The sequence below is a fragment of the Electrona antarctica genome, assembly GCF_951216825.1.
Source record: "Electrona antarctica genome assembly, chromosome: 1".
NCBI lineage: Eukaryota > Metazoa > Chordata > Actinopteri > Myctophiformes > Myctophidae > Electrona > Electrona antarctica.
In genome coordinates this window covers 22622044-22639132 of record NC_136806.1, presented here as the reverse complement: position 1 = coordinate 22639132, position 17089 = coordinate 22622044, and the positions used below count along the sequence as shown (strand labels likewise).

At 44.8% G+C, this 17089-nt stretch overlaps 1 protein-coding gene across 1 annotated transcript; it reads right to left on the bottom strand.

Moving 5' to 3' along the window:
* Positions 1-95: 95 nt before the first annotated feature.
* On the bottom strand, positions 96-6515 carry ints5 (integrator complex subunit 5). Its single transcript, XM_079501334.1, has 5 exons — positions 6422-6515; positions 5825-6147; positions 4346-4598; positions 1963-3933; positions 96-1784 (listed from the first exon to the last, which is right to left on the bottom strand). The coding sequence occupies exons 2-5, from the start codon at positions 5917-5919 to the stop codon at positions 1062-1064; spliced, it is 3042 nt and encodes a 1013-aa protein (XP_079357460.1). The 5' UTR covers positions 5920-6147; positions 6422-6515; the 3' UTR covers positions 96-1061.
* Positions 6516-17089: the final 10574 nt, after the last annotated feature.

Below are 17089 nucleotides of genomic sequence, written 5' to 3'. Positions count from 1 at the left end.
TAACAATTCTGGATACAATTTGTAATATGAAGTGACAAAACACATGTGTGTGTTACTGTGTTATGTATTTGCCTAAACCTGACATGACACAGTAATGACAGTATTGAACGAAACACTTTATTTTTTTGACGAGGCATGTTTTGAATGATACCTGGGCCAATAACAAGAACTTGGTGTAAATCTAAGAATAGTAGTGATCATCAGTAACCAAATTAAGAGTTCCATTTCTTGACCTAGATATTACTATGTGGTACATATTATTATGTGGTACTTAATGCCGAGTTTACAGTAGCAGTGACAAAGCAACAGGATACAAGCCATTTTTAATGGAAGCCGGTACAAACGTACACCTGACAACACACATGGTGCTGCGTGACAGGTTGACATGCTACCAAAACATTTTTCAGCATTCCATTGATTGAAGCATCAATCATCATGTTTTTGTTCCACCATTTCCCACTCAACTTCTCTCACCACAATTCCTTCTCTGTTGTGTGAATGGAAGAAAAACATTCTCGTCATTAACCAGTTCCCTGTGCTGTTTAAAGGACAACTTTGGTTTACTTTTCATTTGTGCAGTGTGGCTTGAGCAACACTTCAGCAACTTAGCGACAGTGTAGCTGATCATATCTGGTCATTTTGTAGCTTTTGTTGCTGCTAGTGTATACATAACATTAGAGTGTCATTCATTTTTGTCTTCTGTTACATTTGAAAAGAATGTCTAACAATTCATTTGAAAAGAATGAAGTCTAACAATATGGTACAAAATGTACACTCTCCCACACACAGACACACAGAGTTATAGTTGGAACTGGAACTTGTGACTTTGCAATCCACAAGAGGTACTCTCCTCTCCCTGACCATATTTCACATGGAGGCAATTTTGCACAAACTTCACTTGTTTCCTACCTACCCAGTTATGAAGTAAGACCAAAATGTCCACCATGTCAATATGCCCTGGTGCAGTATGACCTAGTGTTTAGTTTAAGCTTCAGCTAATTATTTTTTCGATCCTCTTCAGTTTCCCCCCAGCCCTCCCTCTCTCCCTCTCTCTCTCTCTCTCAGAGTTGGAACCGCCAGCAGAGGTGTCCCAGTCGATCAATGTTTTTATGCAGGACACTATGAATGGGAGACACATATCTTGCCACATCCCCATCCCGTGAAAAATCTCTACAGAACAGACCCTTCTCCGAGCTGAAGACAAACTTCTGGGGCATGGGTCCATTTCCCCTGACATACTCCCACACAGCCAGCAGGAGGAGCCTGACCTCAAAGGGTGTGAGGTAGGGAAAAGCCTCGTGTACATTCCCCAGCACAGGAGGCAGGAGCTGACCCTCTCCCATGCAGGACACGAGGAGGCAGGAGGCCTGGAGATGCCATGGGGAGTCTGTGGCCGAAGCTTCCCGGGAGGCCTCCCAGTGGGCCAGCAGTGTGGCCAAGAGTCCCCGGAGTACAGCTGAGCAGTAGCAGAGAGCCGGGCGGCCAGCAGCTACCACATGGAGCAGAGGGAAGATGACAGGGTGGGCTTCAAAGCAGCGACGGATATGGATATCCCGTTCCACCGTGGTACGGGAATGCTCTTCCGGTGGCCATGACAATTCACTATTGGCCACATCTGGACAGATGTTTTCCACCAAGGTTACTGCGATGACCTTGGCTGCCTCTGCATTGATTGGCAACGGCTCGTCGGGGTCAGGTGGGGTATGTCGAGAACCGTTGATGCTGCCGTTAAGACCGGAAGAACTGCAGCACTGGACAGTCACAGCCAACAGGGTCTGAACATTCTAGTGACAGATAAACAATTGTTTTGGTATTAGAGAGACTCATCGAATAGAACAATAAATAGAAACAAATTATGGTAACATTGGTTATTGTGTATTATCCAAGCATAAGAGGAAAATAAGACAGGAAGATTACAACTTTCATCCAATTTAACTAAAGCCATACAACAACATGACTCACCTGGATAACCAGAGCTGGGTCAGGGGTTGGTTTAGCACTGCGGACCTTCAGACCCTTGCCAATCACCCCAGCATGGAAGACAGACCACACGCTTCCAGAAAAGTTGACCGTATTGCCAAACCGACAGTTGATGTCCAGCAGGGAGGCTCCCAGGTCAGGGGACAGGGATGGAGAAACCTCGGGATCACCAGCCATGTCTGCAATCTGCCCTCCAAATAGGTTAGAGTTGCCTTTGTGCAGGGCTCCCTCCACCAGCTGCTGAAGCACTGACTTGAGGGCGAGAGGAGAATAGGCTGCCAGCCGGGACAGGAGCAGGACTGAACAGCTCACCGCCTCTCCCGCCTGCCCTCCGTCTCTCCCCGCTTCCCCTCTCCTTCGCAGTGCCAGGAAGAAGTAAGTGACAGCGGCACGGGAGAGCAAGAGAAGGCGTGCTGGCGAAGCGGTGCGAGGGAGGGGGCTGGAGGACACGAGGCGAATTGTGGCATGTGATACAGCCGGGTCGCCATGTAGGAGGAGCAAGCAGAAGTCGTGGAGATGCCCAGAGACTGCTGAACCCAACTGGATGGCCATGGAAGACTGGGCACCTGCTGCTCCTCGCCTCTCCTCATCCTGACTCTGAATAGCTGCGGCCAAGTTGAGCAACAGCTGTCGCAGCTGTCGTGGACCCAAGGTGTGAGTGTGAATTTGCGCCACACAGCGAGTCACAGCAGCAGGGATGAGGCCTGGCAGGCAGGCGGAGAGTGGAGTGTGCAGCTGCCAGGCCAGGGCCAGTTCCTCTGGGTTACGGGCTAGGGTGAGCAGTTGACAGAGGGCTTCAGTGGCCACACTAGGACCTCCGTACACAGACAGCAGGCACAGCAGCTGGTGCAGCCATAGGTGGCGCTTCCTTTCCAGTCGCAGCGTCTCAGCGCAGAGCTCACCCACATGGGTTTGTAGCTCATCCAGAAAGGGGATGACCCTCTGGGCTTGGGAGGAAGCAGAATGATGGGGGCTACCCCTACCTTCCCCTCCATCAGAACGGTTATAGACCAGCTTATGGAGGTGTAGAAGCAGCATCTGCAGCAGGCGGTCACAGGCCTCACGGACACCTTCGTGTGGAGAGTGAGTGGGTCCGGACATGATGACTGATGCAGGCGTGGCAGTGTCCGCCAGGAAACGGAGGACCCGGGCTCCTCCCGATGGACTCTGGCTGATCAGGTGGACGGCCAACCCAAGCATGTTATCCAGCTCCTCCCGGGGGAGACCCTGAAGCAAAGCATGCAGTTGCAGCAGGACAGGTGGTCTGAGGAGCTCAACCAACTCTGCAGACACAGCACCCAACAGGTTGGGGGACAACGCAGCCAGCTGGAGTAGAAAGGGCACTGCAGCTCGCCGAAGCTGAGGGGAGCTCTCCCACGAAGAGGAGGATGAAGAAGGAGACAGAGGGCCAGAAGGATTTAGGCTCTCCTGGAACATCCTGAGCAGCTCCTTCTGGATACTGTCTGAATGATGAGCTGCCAGGTGACCCAGGATTCCTACCACTGAGCCGATCTTTGGCACCCTGCTGCCTTTATCTCCTCGTCCTTGGTCTCCTTGATCCTTGGAGCCATGAGAACAGAAATCCTTGAGGCCACAGGCCAGCACTCTGCTGATGATGGTGCCCGGGAAAGCTGAGCCAATGTGAGCCACCACCCAGTCGAAGTGAGGCGAGTGCTGCACAGAGGTGTCCAGCAGGGCATCCACGCAGGCATCGGGACACCACGCCAACATGGCAGCCAAGCACTGGGAGTAAGCCTCCATCAGAGAGCGGGTGGCAGCACAGGACATCCAGAGCTGGAGCAGCTCATTCAGACTGGAGGAGTGGGGGGCAGCCCTGCGGCCGGCATGCTTGCTGCTCAGCTGTCCCAGTAGATCCACAGCCCAGGCAGACACCAGTGGGGCCCAGGCCCGGGGGTTGAGACGGATGAACTCCGACAAAACGCCATGGATCTCCTAGAGAGAGAAATAATTTTAACTCACATCAGGTGAATATAAATGTCAGCAGAATAAAATGTACATTCAGTACCAGCCAAAAGTTAACTTTTTTTACAATCAGCTGTGTGGTGACAAATTAGGCTTAATGTACAGTAAATAATATTTACCATAACCGTGCAGCCTTACTTGAATGTGTAACTGTGTCCAAACGTTTGTCTGGAATTGTATGTATTATTATAGTGACTTCCTGTGACAAAGTGTAAAGTGACTTTATGGTACTGGAGCCTGGTGTAAAAATGGGTTCTTTTAAGATTAATTTCACGAAATGGTTTGCCTATAGGCGAATCATTTCACTAATTTGCCGAAAGAACCCATTTGACGAAAGAACCATGGTTACCGGTACTTTAGTAACCTCCAGATTCCTCCATACCTGTATGATGTCCTCCAGGTTGGAGGCGACTCCAGTGCTTGTATCGCCTTCCATCTCCATGTGGTGTAAGAACGAGGAGACGTGCTCATCGTAGACTCCCCTCAGGTGCTCCAGCACTGCCCCTCGGCAGGGTGGAACAGAGCGCAGCAAGCGTACAGCACAGCGAGCATGCTCCCGAATGCTCAGCTTTCGGCCATGAGCCGTGTCCACACCAGTGATGAATGATTTGATTTCCTGGGACAGTTCCTGGGCACTAAAGTGAAAGAAAGGGTAAGTGAATTTGGCAACATGGGAGTCGTTGGGAGGGGAGCATGTCTATGTTTACTCAATTTCATCTTTCATCAGCGCTATTGAGGGAACATACAGTATATGTTCCCCATATTTTGTGCTGCCGAGGTTTCCCTTGGCCTTTTGCCTACATACAATGTTGATGACAAGTTCCATGTGGAAAATAAAAATGACTGACTTCTTTCAAAACGTATCGGGATTCGGTATACAACTCGAACAGTGCCGAGGTGCTCACTGCACTAACTGCAGGCACTTGGCGAGTCTCAAAGGCTCATGGCCACTTGTCTTGCTCTTTATTGAGTCAACATGGACAGCATTCCTTCTGTGAATATAGGGCTGATGAATGGGCTGTCTCTAATGCCGAGGGGAAATAGTGCTGAGGAATATGGTCTAATTTGGGATGGAAAGGGTTAATGAGGGAAAAAACGGCCTACTTTAGATGGGGGGCAGGGGGTGTCAAACTGTCATAGCTGCTGAGGGAATAGGGCTGAGAACATACAGCCTACTAACTTGGATGGTGATGGGATAAAGTAGAAATTTTAAGCAGTTACCATTACTTATAGAAGTGTGCACCCTAACTTTGTTCAAGCAAGGTCATAGAGAGAGAAAGTTTTCTATATAGTGTCTGGAAAAGCAAAGACACGTCAGAGCTCTCCAGGACAGACGACCCCTCTGGCCTGCTTGCAGGGCGCCGCGACCAACGGACTGATATGATCGAACAATCTGATTCGTCAACAGGTCGCATTTGCTTTCATCTATGTCTTTGCTGTTCATATGCATATCACATGGACCATTCATTTTGGGATAAGTATCCCGGGCAATCATTAAAATATTCCAGTTCCTATGATTCCATGACTTATGTTTACAGCCTGTTTATTGGACTATCAGATAACTCTTGACAATAACGACACTAACGACACATCAATGGAAAATAATTCATAGGTGCTAAGGGAATGTAGGGCCGAGAGAGGGAACATATATGACTGACCCCGTTAGCGGAAATAATGACCAGAAATAGGATACATGGAGTAGTAGGATAAGATATTGTCAAAGAAAGATCACTTTCCATATTAACAGATCAGATACTTATTATTATTACTACTACTACTACTACTACTACTAATAATAATAATAATAATAATAATAATAATAAAAGTATTTATGGACTTAAACGTAACTGCTAGTACTCACCTCAAGGCATTTTGCGGCGTGTGAGTGTGTGAGGTCTGCATCGCTTTCAGGGGATTTCCATCCAAAACGACAGACATCGCTTGCTCTTTCAACATTAATGCGTCACATTAAAACTTAAAATGTTGCTTAATGGATTTTAAAGGTTCAATCGTGGGCGCTAAAATATGGTTTTTCATTAAATTGTCTCAACAACATATGAAATGGGCGCTCCAAAGACGGAAGTAGGGTCTTCTTCTTCGACGACGTGTAGAAGGAATAAAGCACGGACGGACGGTGAACGGACGGTTCGGGTCACTTGCGTCACCTGCTGGCCTTGAATAGAACTTTTGGCAAATAATTAATTGATTCTTGATTGATTGATTGATTGAAAATGTTATTAACAGTTTGTAGAATGGGTACAGTTCAAGGAAAATACAGGCCAGTACAAAATCTTCTAGGATAAAACCAGAAAAAGGTCATCCATTTTCAATACACTTAGAACTGTTTTAACTTTTAGAAGTCTCCTATGCAAATGCAAAAAAGAAATAATCATATACACGGTGTAGAAGAAATTGAGAACGTGTACAGTGTATAAATAAAGAGGAAGAACATTCACACCTTTAAATTATAACGTGGTCAAGTCAAGGATCTAGGATCATGAAATTCATAGCCTCGGCCCTCGGAGACCGCATGCGTTTCGTTTTCACAAGAAAGAAAGTCAGTCATAGTACATGAGCCGGACAAGTTTTCATTACGAAATGAGTGGGCAAAACCATACCTATATTAAATTGTTTAGAATGTCAATATAAGTAAATTAATATATGACAACACTTCCACAGGAGCAGCTTTTTCATATTTATCACACATTTTGTTATGTTCACCTATATACATGATGGGTGAATAGGATGAAAAAAATTAAGAACTAGTGATCACCATGAAACTTCCCTAGTTGATTAATTACATAAAAACAATGATTTATTGTATTACAAGTTTTCTGAAATTGTATTTTTAAATATGCAAATTAGGCATTATATAGGAAAATATGCCTGATTTCGCCTAACTTTCCCGAATCAATATTCAATCCAAATATTGGATTGAATATTGTATTGACAGTCAACATTCTTATTTCATTTTGTTACCATGTCAAAGGTTTTAAACGAGGGAATATTCAATGTCCATATAGTAGCCAATGTATCATCTAACTATAAATGCAAAGTCTGTCTGTACAGCTGTACGTTTGTAATCCATGTAACTCGAGAACCGTTCGCCCCACCTACTTCAAATTCGACACACGTGTTCCACACCCCCACAGGGAGTGCAGTGCCCGGTGTCGAGTTGGTCGGACCCATGGTTGTCCAGAACCGCCACAAAAGGCCTCTGCCCGGGCCACTGACATCACAAGGCTCTGCCTCTGCAACTCCATATTTGGGCATGCCTAAATACGGGTTCGTCCCACCGACTTCTGACATCTGCATAGACCCCATATTTGGGCATGCCTGACAAAGATGGGCATAAATGGTGATACCGCTGACATCACTTCTGACATCACAAGCTCAACAGCCAGCTAATAGATGGCAGTTACAGAATACAGATCACCTTTTTTACATGCCAATATGCCCAAAGGTACCCGAGACTACCGCAACTGGATGCGTGACGCACAACAACGTGCACGGAGAGCTGAGTCAGACAAAGCACGAGATGCACGCCTAAAGCTGCAAGATCTGTGGTTGGTGTCAAATTTGCACTCAGTCCACGCATCACCCTGTGTCCAACCGACATCATCTATCCATTCACTCTGCCCCGCCAACAGTTTCCAGTCCGACCCTGCTTCGGCATGACTCAATATGTCTCAGGGCCAGACACTACACCGTGTTGGGGTCTTCTGCATGAGGGACTTCTTCAGCCATGGCCAGTTCTATGTGGCGGCCAGTAGGGTTAGCAAATCAAGCAGGCATTCTTGCTCGAGATGAAGAGACAAACAAGAAGTGCCAGTTTATCAGAAATGTTGTTTTTAAAGAGGTCCTTACAATATAAGTGCAGTGCCCGGTGTCGAGTCGGTCAGACCCATGGTTGTCCAAAACCGCCACAAAAGTCCTCTGCCCGGGCTCTGTGCAGGGCCCCTGCCCAGGCTCCCACGGACTGGTAAATTCAGTCCTTTATTTCCGAGTGATAATCAGGCCCTCTTCTTGGGGTTGGTTATTGCATGTTTGTAATTTGCACATTGATGTGCATTTCAAGCCATGTCAAGCACGTGCATCCTGGGAGCTTGCATTTGCGACTGCAGCAGCTGCAACACTACATCAGGAGCTGGAGATCCCTGCATCCATTCGACAGTGCGCCAACCATCATCATTTCTGGCCCAGCCATGCTGAACTGGGCTTGGGACTTGCAGGTGTTGTTGAAGACTCCCTCTCCAAATGCCAGCCTGGTAGTTGGCACGCATGGCATGCATGAAAAGACAGTCCTTGCATGGTGTCAGCTGGCTCGACTCAAGTGCCCCACGTTGTGCACAGAAAAGCTGGTTAGTCCGGGAGCCGTGGGGCTGAACGTGGTTTCGTCAGATAAAGTTTCTTTCTCAACTGATTCTTGTAGCTTGGGGTCACCTCTCACAAATTCAAAAGGGTGCCCAGTGATATCCCTTGGGCAAATTTAGTTATTAACCCCTTAATGCCTGAAATACTAACAAATCCCTGAAAATAAAGTTTTATGGTATTTCATGCGAATTACTTGGTCTAAATGCATCAAATTTGCTTTCTACATGCGTTTGTGGATGTGGATAGGCACAATGTAGTAGATTTATGATGAATGCATTATTAACTAGAACTGCACTCTGTCGAGTGCCTACTTGCTTGTTGCACACAAGTAGGCCTGGCCTACTAGTGCGCAAGCAGAGCGTGCAAGTACTGTAGACCGCTACAAACGTTCAAATCTCAGCCTCTCTGTGAAAGAACGTTTGCAATATTGAATTATTAGGTTTAGCTTTTTGCTACGTACCTTGCTTTTGGAGGAAGAAAAGTAGTATTTTTAAGTATGGTAATGATTACTTGTGCCTGTTATGGCAGTGGTGTCAGATTACATACATGTATACATAGGGGCTTTACCTCTTAGTCCACCCGACTCTGAAACATGTCATCGTTACGTCACCTTCAATAACCATGAATTACACCCTGGCATTGGTACATATATTCATCACGTCATATGCTCATATGTCTATATATGTATATGTCTATATGTATGTATATGTCATTTCTGTGTTGATTAGTGGTATAATGTGGTTACTCGGGTGGTCTGATGCGTATGTCCCTTTAATCCACCCGACACTGAAACATATCATTACGTCACCATCGTAAACCAATTATACCCTGGCATTGGTACATATCTTCATCACGTCATGGGACATACGCTTCGTAGCATGACGGAAAACATACCTGCACGGTCTGCTTCCGTATGTCCCGTGCCAGCATATGACGTCATATCATATGCTGCTAAGGGACATTGGTACATATCTTCATCACGTCATGGGACATACGCTTTGTAGCATGACGGAGAACATACCTGCACGGTCTGCTTCGTGCCAGCATATGACGTCATATCATGTACTGCTAAGGGACATACGCATCGTAGCACCTGACTGATAACATTACTTGCACGCTCTGCTTGCACAAGTAATTAATGCATATTAACCCCTTCATGCCTCAAACCCCCAAATCCCATAAAATATATTGTTTAAATGCATCAAATTAGCTTTCTAGAGTGTTTATCCGCATGAATGTGGATATGTACAATATATTTGATTTCAGAATAGGGCATTTTTAGATATTAACCCCGTCATGCTTAACACAGCAAAAGCCCATAAAATAGGCCTACAATAATTAATGCAAAAGCAACAAATTTGCATTCCAAAATAATTGCTTATTTGGAAGAGGTCATGTCCACCACACCTCCTTTCCTATGAATTAACTCGATCACTTATTACTTTATTACTTTTATTACTTCATTACACTTATTACTGCAGGTCTTTAGGGCTCAGTGGCCTGATAGATCTGTCTTTTTCCATCCGAACTACTCTCGGTCTCATGCTGGTGTAAGATGCCCATCAACATTTTGCCACAAAGATGTTTAAAAGTGGGGGATCTATACATTCTCAATTAATGTGTTGGTGGTAGTGCAGCTGGTTTGAAGTACATGCATGACCTTTCCCATTCTTTTCTCCCAGACTAGTAGTCTAGTTTCCTCCATAGTTTCCTTAACGGAACAGGACCTGAAGGTCCAGAATGCACTTGCTGGAATGCCTATAGCACAAGATGAGTGTGGAAATCAGACCTGTTTGTAGCTACAGTGATTGGAGGAGATATATCATGATAGGACATGGTATTTCTAGCTGACCCCCGTCTCCCTGGCATCTCTGCTGACTGACCTGATATTGTAATCACAGTAGACCTATATCTCCAAGATTAGGTAGACATCACTGTCAGACAGGTATGTGGTTGACATCAGCTGGATGGTCCAAAGGTCTGATACATCAATGACAGTGACATCTGCATTAGCAGCATTCCTCCCGAAGTGACGTCTTCAATGTGGACAATCACTTCTTTTCAATGTACAGTATTTAAAGAATCGATTTTCACTCATCTTCTAACACTGTGCTCATGCTTCTAATCTTTTTTTTTTTTCTTGGACTTTGTCTTTCTACAACAAACAAAGTGCTGCCTCTTTTCCAATATGCATGTTCATTGCGAACGCAGTGAGCATTTACTATGAGACCCAGCAGATCATGTCTGTCTGTCTGTGTGTGTCTGTCACGCTGTAACACCACCCGCCCACCACCAGAGGGCGCAGCTGTATCACACACAAAAACACACATGCACGCACACACACACACACACACACGCACGCACGCGCACACACACACACAAAACTTAACTTAAAAAAAACTTAACTTAAAAAAAAACTTAACTTAAAAAAAAAAAAAAAAAAGGAAAAACTTTAAAAGGAAAAACTTTAAAAGGAAAAACTTAAAAAAAACTTAACTTAAAAAAAAACTTAACTTAAAAAAAAAACTTAAAGGAAAAACTTTAAAAATAAAAACTTTAAAAAACTTAACTTAAAAAAAACTTAACTTAAAAAAAACTTAACTTAAAAAAAATCTTAAACAAAAAAAGAGAACTTAAAAAAAACCTTACAAAATTACGTAATTTATTCTAATTGTTGTTTTTGCAATTTACGAGCTGCGTTCGCTTCCCGCATTCGCGCGTCTTACTTGTATTTATACCTTGCTTATTCGATGATGCTGTTTATTATTACTGTTCATCGGTGTTGAGGACCCCCTCTAAAATGAGATGATGCATCTCAAGGGGCTTATCCTTTCGATAAAGGTATACAGTATACATTTGCATTCCATCCTCTGTGAACATGGCAGTTAAGACTGGTGCCAGCTCATAGGCAAGGCCATCCTCCACATGAACATCACAGTCACTAGACAGGAGTACGATGACCATTGAATAGATATAATTTAGGTCATACACTTTGGAGTGTATCATTTGAATTGGATTTGACTGTTGTTGCCACCATCTTCAACCTGAAAAGAAATATGCTACAGTTTCACTAATACAGATGGTAGAAAGCAGATTTGATACATTTGACTTGATTATTGTGCATACAATCTCATTCTCAAAAGATATATTTTATGGCATGTTGGGGTTTTCAGGCATGAAGGGGTTAATAATATGCATTAATAAATAATGCATTAATCATAAATGTTATACATTAATACAATGTGGATTGCATATCCACATTCATAAACACTGTAGAAATCAAAGTTGATGCATTTAGACCAAGTATTTTGCATGAAATACCATAAAACTCTATTTTGGGTGGATTCTTTTGTGTTTCGGGCATTAAGGGGCTAATAACAAAAAATGCCCAAGGGATATCACTGGGCACCCTCTTGAATTATTAAGAGGTGACCCCATGCTACAAGAATCAGTTGACAAAAAAACTTTATCTGACGAAACCACGTTCAGCCAAAAATCACCCTTCGGTTCCCGGACTAGGTGGCGTTATGTGTTGATGTCCTCATTCAGCACTTATTTTCAAATTATTCCATTTGTGTGCAGAATTTTGCATTAAAAAGCCATTTAAGCATATATGAAAGTATTGAATAAGTAAAATGACTATTCCAATCAATTACCCTACTTGAATTATGCAGAAAGGTGTGATTATAGGTCTCTACACAATAATGGCTCAAACGTTGATCATATATTTTTGTAAGAATGTGTGTGGTAATATAGGTGTCCACATATTCAATGCATGATAACGACCACTAAGCTATGTGTCTGCAATGGTTATCATGCCAAACTGTGAAGTAGAGATGCACAACAAGTCAAAAAAAATCACACCAGCTTTGCCCACCCATTTGATTCTATAGCTATGGCCCTGGCTCGTGTTATCACACTATAATAGTGTTTCTGATTATATCTCTAGAGTTACAAAACGTATAAACACATGTTACCACTCATATTAAAGCTTAGAATGGTGAGCAGTTTTCTATAGCCATTAGGAACATGTTGGTTCTTAGCACACACTTCCAAAATGGGGATATTTGCAAGCCTTATTTTAAATTTCTTAGATGTGTGTGCAAAATACTGCATTAAAAGCCCATTTAAGCATATATGGAAGTTTTGTGGAAGTAAAAAAACCATTCCAATCAATTCCCCATATTTGAATTATGCAGAAAAGTGGTTTCATTGGTCTCTGCACAAAGTAAGGTTCAAAAGTTGATCATATATTTGTTGTCACAATTTGCATGTGGCAATATAGGGGTGCATGTATTCAATGCATGATAACTACCACTAAGCTGCTAGTCTGCGATTGTTATCATACAAAAATGTGAAGTAGAGATGTGCAGCTAGTCAAAATTTCAAACAAGAATTTGCCCACCCATTTCGTAATTAACGCGCAAATTAGGGGGGTCTGGCTCATGGACTATCAGTGTTGGTCCTCCATCCTGGAGGCTAATCTTTCCGGTGATAAAATGGCCACCAACGTAATCAAAAAAGTCAACCATAGAACAAGATTCCTCTACAGGATCTCCTCACTGGTCAACAAAAACACCTTGAAGACCTTAACAGGAGCCCTTGTACAGGGATTCTTTGACTATGCATGCACCTCCTGGTACCACAGCACCTCAAAGGCCCTTAAAACCAGGCTCCAGACTTCCCAAAACAAACTGGTCAGGCTCCTACTTGATCTAGCCCCCCGAACCCACCTCACCCCTGCCCACTTCGACAGGCTGGAATGGCTTAGGGTCGACGACAGAGTACAGCATCTTGCAATGGGTCTGGTCCACAAGATTCGATACACCACCAAGATACCCATGTACCTGTCTAGATACTTCCTTAATGTTAACGAAGTCCACACCCACAACACCAGAGGGAGTGCAACGAACCATGTACAACCCAGATTCGGCACAAACAAGGGACTAAATTCTTTTCGCTCCTATGCCACCAAAATGTGGAACGCCCTACCAACTGTCATTAAGACATGCGAATCCCTTGACTCCTTCAAAACCTTCATATGAGCATCCGGTCGTTGAGATGGACAGACGTGTTTCGTCTCGCTCCTGCGCCAAGTCACAGAATGTTGACAAAAAAGCGCATTTTCTCGCTCATTTTCTTTTCATACTCCTGTGGATTATGGATTTCTACTCCAATTCACCCTGGTTCTACCATCACGTGGATATGAGGAAAATTGATTACGAGAACAACACCAGCGTAAACAACGAAGAACACAGCACGTTCTATCTCCTCGGCAACAACAACAATGGATCGACCGGTAAACATCTCGGACACGGCGCGGCTGGAATCCACGCACTGTTAACCTGCAATCCGGCCAAAAGAAACAAACCCCTACTTGGCAAGATCGACAGACGCCTGTTCTGTTGTATATTCTTGTTAATGGCAGGAGACATCCAACCCAATCCTGGTCCTGTAATCACTAGACTTCAGGCGAAGAAACAAACTTGCCTGATGATCACGGACGCAAGGACAACAAAGGAGACGGTCGCGGCCACACAGCCAACTCAAGATACGGGCACGGAGCCGCCTTGGGGATCCATCGCAAGGACAACGCATGAGACGGTCACGGCCACACAGCCAACTCAAGATACGGGCACGGAGCCGCCTTGGGGATCCATCGCAAGGACAACGCATGAGACGGTCACGGCCACACAGCCAACTCAAGGTACGGGCACGGAGCCGTCTTGGGGACCCAACGCAGATCTTACATCGGCGGCAGTCGAGGCAAAAGACACGGACAACACCACCATCTACAGGCGTGAAGAGTCTCCACATCCAACCAAGGGGGACAACGAGGCTGGAGACGGACACCGTGATACTTTACCTGCTATTTCTGCTGTTTCTCCGGTCGACACCATGGCTCAATCGGCCCCACCAGAGCCCTCAACAAACCTGGACGAGGGACCCCATCCCCCACTCCCGCCACCCCACGACGACCCCCACGCACCCCCCACCCTCCCCCCACGGCAACCCGCGGCTTCTACAGACATCAACAATGGCCCTCCGCTCCCCTACTTCGCCATGGAGGAGATAAGCACCATAGTCAGAGCCAACGGACTTCATATCTTTCACCTGAATGTCAACAGCCTTGGACCCAAAATGGCTGAAATCAGGCATATGTTTCAATGCGGTAAGGCGAACATCATTAGCTTCTCTGAAACCAAACTTGATGAGTCAACCAAAGACCCAGAAGTTGAAATAGAGAACTATTCTTTGATCAGAAACGACAGAAACAGGCATGGTGGTGGCGTGTGTATGTATATTCACAAAGACACTGAATATGTTACTCGTACTGACTTACAGCATGATGAAATTGAAACTGTGTGGGTTGAATTAATTTTCAAAAAAGCTAAATCAGTATTAGTGGGCACCGTCTACAGACCGCCTGACCAACATGGGTTCTATGATATACTTGAGGGGTGCTTAGCTGAGGAGGAATGTGTAGAGAAAATCCTGATTGGCGACTACAATACAGACATGCAACGAAAGGAAGCACCTGTGTTTAAGTCATTCAGTAAGTTCTGTGATCTACATAGTGTCAGTCAGCTAATTACCCAACCCACTAGAGTGTGTGATTCTACTCAAACTGTCATTGATCTCATTCTGTCCTCGGACAAATCCAGAATCTCCAAGAAAGGGGTTATTGTATGTGGGCTTAGTGATCATTTTATGATATTCTGTACCCGCAAAATACAAAAACTTAAGACCGGCTGCCACAAAACAGTCATATCAAGGGACCTCAAAACCTACTCTAGTGAGGTCTTTAACCAAGTATTGGAGAGTCTGGATTGGTCCGATGAGCTTAAAAGCACACATGTCGAAGAAGCTTGGCTTGGCTTCAAAACCAAATTTACATCAGTACTGAACAACATGGCTCCTTTGAGAACCACCAGGGGCAAAACCCGCTCGGAACCATGGATGAATTCGGACATACTGGCTGCAATGAAAGCCAGAGACAAAAAATGCTCTGAAGTTCTAAAATGCAAGTCAAAGCTAGCCAAGCGCTTCGACAGTGTTCGCCAAGCTCGTTTGAACAACCTAAATACACAACGAATCAAACTACGAAACAGTGTAACTGCCATGACCAAATCAGCTAAAAGTAACTTCATTAATGATAAAGCTCAGGAAAACAAAAACAATCCTCATGAGCTCTGGAAGCTACTAAACAATCAACTAAGCTATGGTCAGAAACTAAAAACCAGATTTTCGAACATAAACATCAAATCTGACAACACTCTCATCACTGACAACCTTGATGTGGCCAACTACTTGAATATCTTCTTTACAAACATATCAACAACTCTGGTTAACAAACTGCCCTCCCACTCTGGGCTCTTTGGTGTAGAGCACATTACAACCTTCTACAAAAACCTAGGTGTTTGTAAAGACGATTTTAAACTAGTTATGGTAACAACTGATGAGGTAATTAAGAAACTGAGTGCCCTCCAACCCCACAAGGCCACAGGCCATGACAACATTCCCTCCAAATTTCTCAAAGACTCAGCCATCTCTATAGCTCCAATCATCACCCACATAGTAAACCTCTCCATCAAACAGGGACAGGTCCCCCAAGATTTCAAACTGGCCAAAGTAACCCCCTTGCACAAGAAAGGGAGTAAATTAGACCCCGGCAACTACCGCCCTATTTCTATTCTTAGTTCCATCTCGAAAGTGATGGAAAAAATAGTCTATGAACAGGTTGAAAAGTATCTTGCCACTAATAAATTATTGTACGAGTTCCAATCTGGCTTCAGAACATCCCACTCCACTGACACATGCCTCCTCTATTTGAGCGACCACATCAAACAAGAGGTGGACGCTGGCAAATACTGCGGCATGGTCATGCTGGACCTCCAAAAGGCTTTTGACACCGTGAACCACTCCATACTGGTTAACAAGCTAAAAGCAATTGGTTTCGATAGCACATCAGTGAGCTGGATGCAATCCTACCTGGAGGGGAGAGAACAGATGGTGGAAGTGAACGGAACACTGTCCCCCCCCCTCCCAGTGAGCTGTGGCGTTCCACAAGGAAGCATACTAGGGCCTCTACTGTTCCTAATATATGTAAACGACATGACTTCAGCCTGTGACTGCAACTTGTTCCTGTTCGCAGATGACTCAGCACTGCTGGTCTCGGACAGGGACAAACTGCAGGTTGAAAATGCCCTCAGCTCTGAACTCGGTAGAATCTGCACCTGGCTCGCTGATAACAAACTATCTTTACACCTGGGAAAAACTGAATCCATTCTCTTTGGCTCTATTAGTAATCTCAGCAAGGCAAATGGCTTCTTGGTTAGAGTGGGTGACAATGTTATCACACGTAAAGATGAAATTACCTACCTAGGTTCCATCCTGGAGGCTAATCTTTCCGGTGATAAAATGGCCACCAACGTAATCAAAAAAGTCAACCATAGAACAAGATTCCTCTACAGGATCTCCTCACTGGTCAACAAAAACACCTTGAAGACCTTAACAGGAGCCCTTGTACAGGGTTTCTTTGACTATGCATGCACCTCCTGGTACCACAGCACCTCAAAGGCCCTTAAAACCAGGCTCCAGACTTCCCAAAACAAACTGGTCAGGCTCCTACTTGATCTAGCCCCCCGAACCCACCTCACCCCTGCCCACTTCGACAGGCTGGAATGGCTTAGGGTCGACGACAGAGTACAGCATCTTGCAATGGGTCTGGTCCACAAGATTCGATACACCA

Bases quoted from the DNA above. Each gene is read 5' to 3' on its own strand.
- ints5 (XM_079501334.1), bottom strand. From the start codon at position 5,919: ATGTTGAAAGAGCAAGCGATGTCTGTCGTTTTGGATGGAAATCCCCTG. The intron at 4,599-5,824 runs GTGAGTACTAGC...CTTTCACTTTAG, and splicing joins ACGCCGCAAAATGCCTTGAG to TGCCCAGGAACTGTCCCAGG. The intron at 3,934-4,345 runs GTATGGAGGAAT...TTCTCTCTCTAG, and splicing joins ACCTGGAGGACATCATACAG to GAGATCCATGGCGTTTTGTC.